This window comes from Brassica oleracea, chromosome C2, assembly GCF_000695525.1.
Source record: "Brassica oleracea var. oleracea cultivar TO1000 chromosome C2, BOL, whole genome shotgun sequence".
Classification (NCBI taxonomy): Eukaryota; Viridiplantae; Streptophyta; class Magnoliopsida; order Brassicales; family Brassicaceae; genus Brassica; species Brassica oleracea.
In genome coordinates this window covers 18,239,528-18,244,489 of record NC_027749.1, presented here as the reverse complement: position 1 = coordinate 18,244,489, position 4,962 = coordinate 18,239,528, and the positions used below count along the sequence as shown (strand labels likewise).

The 4,962-nt window shown below is 33.4% G+C and overlaps 1 protein-coding gene and 1 non-coding gene across 2 annotated transcripts; both read right to left on the bottom strand.

The window, feature by feature from the left end:
* Nucleotides 1-539: 539 nt before the first annotated feature.
* TRNAM-CAU lies at nucleotides 540-611 on the bottom strand. Its single transcript has one exon. It is a non-coding gene; the product is annotated as a tRNA-Met (tRNA).
* A 383-nt stretch (nucleotides 612-994) lies between these two features.
* LOC106322671 (pentatricopeptide repeat-containing protein At1g68980, mitochondrial) lies at nucleotides 995-3,033 on the bottom strand. Its single transcript, XM_013760770.1, has one exon. It carries the CDS (start codon nucleotides 2,962-2,964, stop codon nucleotides 1,126-1,128), a length of 1,839 nt encoding a protein of 612 aa, XP_013616224.1. The 5' UTR covers nucleotides 2,965-3,033; the 3' UTR covers nucleotides 995-1,125.
* Nucleotides 3,034-4,962: the final 1,929 nt, after the last annotated feature.

Here is a 4,962-nt window from a genome sequence, read left to right as displayed (position 1 = left end):
TTTGGAGAAGAGAGAAGAACACACCGACAAACCCTTTCTCGGCTTCGAATACATCTCCCACTCCAATGCTGCCACGTTTCGTTAAGGACGACCCAAAAAATCTCTTAGCTAAGGCTCGTCGCAAACCCGGGAATTTCTTTTTGATTTATTTTCAACCCAAACTCGATTAAGGACGGGCCTAAGGGGCGCCGATAATGTTGGCCTTAACAATGTTTTGTTTTTAATGGAACGGTAACATTAATTAATAGTAAATTTTAAACTTGATTCTGAAAACATTACATTCGCTTTATAGTTGAAAATTGTATTTATGCCTATCTTCAACAATTATAACGAGACATTTTGGATGGATAAATTGAAAAAACGAGACATTAGTGAGTTGATAAATAGAAGGTAAGAAAAAAAGGCAACATGTCTTTATTTAATCGTTGAACTTGAAGAAGAAATGCCTAGAGCTGGACAGAATATCTACAAAACTAATATGGGCTTGATGATAATGGGCTTTCCAAGCAGAAAATCCAGAAACCAAAGATCAGAAAAATTATCAGAGCCAGGTTTCGATCCTGGGACCTGTGGGTTATGGGCCCACCACGCTTCCGCTGCGCCACTCTGATTTCTTGGTAGTGTATCTAGTGGACTTGATAAGATAGCCGTACAGTTTGATGATAGTCCACCTGAGATCCGACCTGCTTTAAAGTAAGTTACAAGAAATGTCCTTTTCACATTAGAAAATAAATACGTAGTGAGGCTTGTGATTCTGTTGATGCTCATTCACATGAATCTATCGACTATTTTCCTTTATTTAATCAGGCTATGGTCATTCCCTACTAAACTTGATGGATGGTTTGATCTGTGTATTGATAGTTGTTGGAGAGTTTTCAGGTGTCCTTCCCAAGCTTAATAATCATGAATCACAGTAAGAGTGATTTAGTTTGAAATCTTAAGTGTTATTTGGTATAAAAGTATAAAAAAAGGTGCAAAGTTAAACAATTTGACAAAGATTCAATTTAATGTTTTGAATTTCAGACTTCTTTGAACCAAAGATACTACAGTTTACTTTGAGATTTATGTATGTCCAAGAGACATCAACAGACAAGTTTAAGGTCTTTTTGTCTTTGAGAGAATTATTCATGTGGTAAGGCCAACCCAGTTCCTAAAGGCATCAAGAAACTCAACCTTCTTCATCTTCCTCTTCCTCAACTTTGGCAATCTAAGCTTCTTCAGAGCCTCCATGAACGCTGCCTTGTACCTCCACTTATCCACGAATATCTTCATCTCCTTACACTTCTCCACCACTTGCATCGCCGTGCCAAAAAATCCTCCCTTGACCAACGCATTCAAGAACGCATCCGCAAGAGCATGGTCCAGTTTTGCTTTCCCCTCTTTGAACTCTTTCCACAACACCACAACCTCAAAGTACCTCTCGCAGCTCACGTATCCATTGATCAACGACAAGTACGTCTGGTGGTTCGGCTCATACTGAAGGAACACCATCCTTCTAAACGTCCTCTTTGCGTCTTCTAGGCGCCTTGATTTACAGAAGGCGTGAATAATCGAATTCCAATCATGTGACTTCACTTCTACTCGAGGATCTTCCAAAACTTCCTCCACGAACGCTGCCATTAACTCTGGTCTCTGGTTCTCAAGGAGACCTGTCATGATTATTAAGTAGCTCCCTTTCAGATCAGTTACTCTTGTCTCTCTCATGTCCCTAAACAATGTCAGCGCAGATACAAAATCCTGTTTGGTCATGGAAGCTTCGATCAGAGCTTGATAGGTATCGACATCTAGCTGAACTTCAGTGCTGCTGATCTCTGTAACCAGCTGAGTTGCTTCAGATGTTTTGTTCTCTTTGCAATAGGCTTTTAAGATCGGTACATACACACCGATCCCACCTGATCCTCCCTGAGCATCCATCTCATAGAGTATACTTTTACCTGAGAATCCGAGATCAATACAAGCGTTTACAATACTAAACCCAACTGACTTGTCAGATTCAGTAGACAGAGACTCCAACTTGTGAGCTTCAATAATCAGTGTTGCTAAACTCTTGACGCTTTTACTCTCAATAAACCCTTTCACAATTTCACAATACGTTTCCTCACCGAAGCTACAATCTCCTTTAAGACTTTGTAGTACAACATGAGAAACACTATCTAAATCACCAATCTTAACATATCCACTGATCAAATTTGAGTAAAGAACTCTCTTACTACCATCCATCAAACTCTCAAGCTCCTTTATCTTCTCCTTGAGCCCCTTTCTTGCGTACAAGTAAGCAAGAAACCCAAAGGTGGACTCGTCAGGCTTCACACCAATCACAGACATAGACTCAATCACACTCTCAGCATCGGTCAGAGACTCCATCTGCAAACAACACGCTTCAAGAGCCGCGTTACACGCGGCCAAGTCAGGTTTCATGTAACCAAGCTTCTCATCCGTTGAAAGTCTACAGCTTTCCTTAAACACCTTGAGAAACGAAGCCAAGGTTCCACTTTCGCGGCAGATGTCGATAACCAATCCTCCCCAGAGATCAAAGGGAACAAAGAACCTGTTTTTGAACATACACTCCACCAACGCCAGCGCGGGCGCTGCAGCTTTGGCGAGTCTCATGGATTGGAGAAGCGCGAGGAGAGTGTCGAATTCGAGAAAGGTGGGATCTTTCTCGATGACGTAAGCGGCGGAGACGAATGCGCGCTTGAGCCTGTGCTTGAGGGGAGTGTCGCCGACGCCGTGGAGGGAGGAGGATAAGTGGGTGATGAGGGAGTTGAGGAGAGGCTTGTCCGGGAGAGAAGACGCGGCGGCGAAGGAGCGGAAGAGCTTCCATGCTTGATCGGTGTCGTGGGCGGTTAGGGAATTGTGGAGAGAGGATTCAAAGGAGGATCTTTGGAGTTGGGTTAGGGTTTTAGGCGAAGAAGAGAAGGGTCTTCTTCGTGGTGGGAGTAAAGTTAGAGTTCTTCTCAACATTCAGAGATCAAGGTCTCGTCTTCGTCTCTTTGTCTCCGAGTGGGACTCAAAGGAGGGTTTTTGGAGCTAGCCGGGTTTATTATAATCAAATACATAGCTTTGTGTTACAAAATATATAATATTATATTTTTAAATATTGATAAACAACAGATAAGAAAAAGAAAATAAACTAGAGTATTAATCAAATAATTACACTTTCTAAAATATTTTGGATCTAAATTAGTTAACTTTTATAAAGTATATTATATGCAAATACAGTAGACATCTATTTTGTTGTTTTTATAATATACTAGATTTGGATCCGTGCGTTGCAACGGATTTTATTTGATATTTTAATTTAATAAAAAATATTAAAAAAGTATTTTTTTTTAAATTGTTTTTTCATATGTTATGTGAAATTTATCTTATAGTTAAGAACTAGTTTACACACATAAGTTTCAGCTAATATTTGTTTGAGCTAGAAAAAACATCCAAACGTAAAAATTTAAACCGGATTCAACCCAAAATAATAATTATAATGAAATAAAAAGAAATTTAGAAGTTAAATAAGGCCAAGAAGCAATGACAACATTATACACTTTCTTATGTACTAATTTAATGTTTTATTAAACTTATCTGATGTCAAATAATTTTCTTGATTCATTATTTATTAATGATATATTTTCATAATAACATTTTAATTTAAATGAATTATAAACTAATGCATATCAAACATGTGTTTGATTTTCGTATAACCAAACACATAAATACCAATCAGGACAACATCCTAAGTTTTGATTTTTTTTTTAAATTTAATAGCTTTAACATCATAATCATTATCAAAATCTTTTTTTTTTAAATACTATTAAGTAGGTATGTTTACTTTTGTTAGGATTTTTTAAAAAGGAAAAAGATATTTTCTAACTCTTGTTTTTATTTAAAATTAAAAAAATAAAAACTATCAAATACTTTTTTATATTTTTATTTAGGATTATAGAAAAATAAAAGTATTATCATATAAACTTTTACAATTATCTTATGTTTTGAATTTCAGAAAAATCTTATTGCTATCAAATAATTATTTCTAGTTATTATTAAATAATTTTAAATTATGATTTTTACAGGTTCGTATCAATACTATTTTTACACTTTATTTTTAGTTAAATAATTTTTAGTACCATGTTCATCATCAAATTTTCTATACTATCAAATAACTTCCTACAATTCTCTTATGGTTAGGAATTAAAAAATTATGATACAAATCTCTTTTGTTTAGAGTTTTCTTTTTAAAGAAAAAGAATTATCAAATATATTTTTTACAGTTTTAGGGTGTTAGAAAAGAAAATTAAAACTACATAATATTTTATAATTATTTTTTTCTAGGATTTAGAAAATAAAAATACTATCAAATAATTATTTCCATCAAATATTAACTATTTTTAAAAGTTGCTATTTTCAAAATTCGTTTTCTCAATATCACTAATATTTTAAATTAAATATTGTCAGTATCATATTATTGACAAAATTCGTTTTCTAAATATCACTAATATTTTAATTACATATTTCAGTATCATATTTATCATTAAATTTAAAAAGTAAAAATTACTTTTACAATTCTATTTGGTCAGGATTTAAAAGGAAAAAAAAACTTATTTGGTTAAGAATAAAAGAGGAAAAAGTTATTTTGCAAATTTCTTTTAGTTAAGATTTTAGGAAAAAAAATTATTTTCACATAATGATAGAATTTTATTAATACATACACAATTTTTTTTTGTACAAATGTCACAATCATATCGGGTAAAATATTTGAAGTTATTTTTGGTTCATAATTTTTAACACAAAATTATCTATTAAAAAGAAAAGTTAGTTATTATTAAGAAATGAGTTACTTTAAAAAATTCCAACTATAATTTGTTCTTGTTTTTTAAGAATTTTATACAACTAATATATTTTCAATAAAAAAAATATTTTTAGTTAATTATATTATGTCTTATACATACAAACATATATTTCTCATAT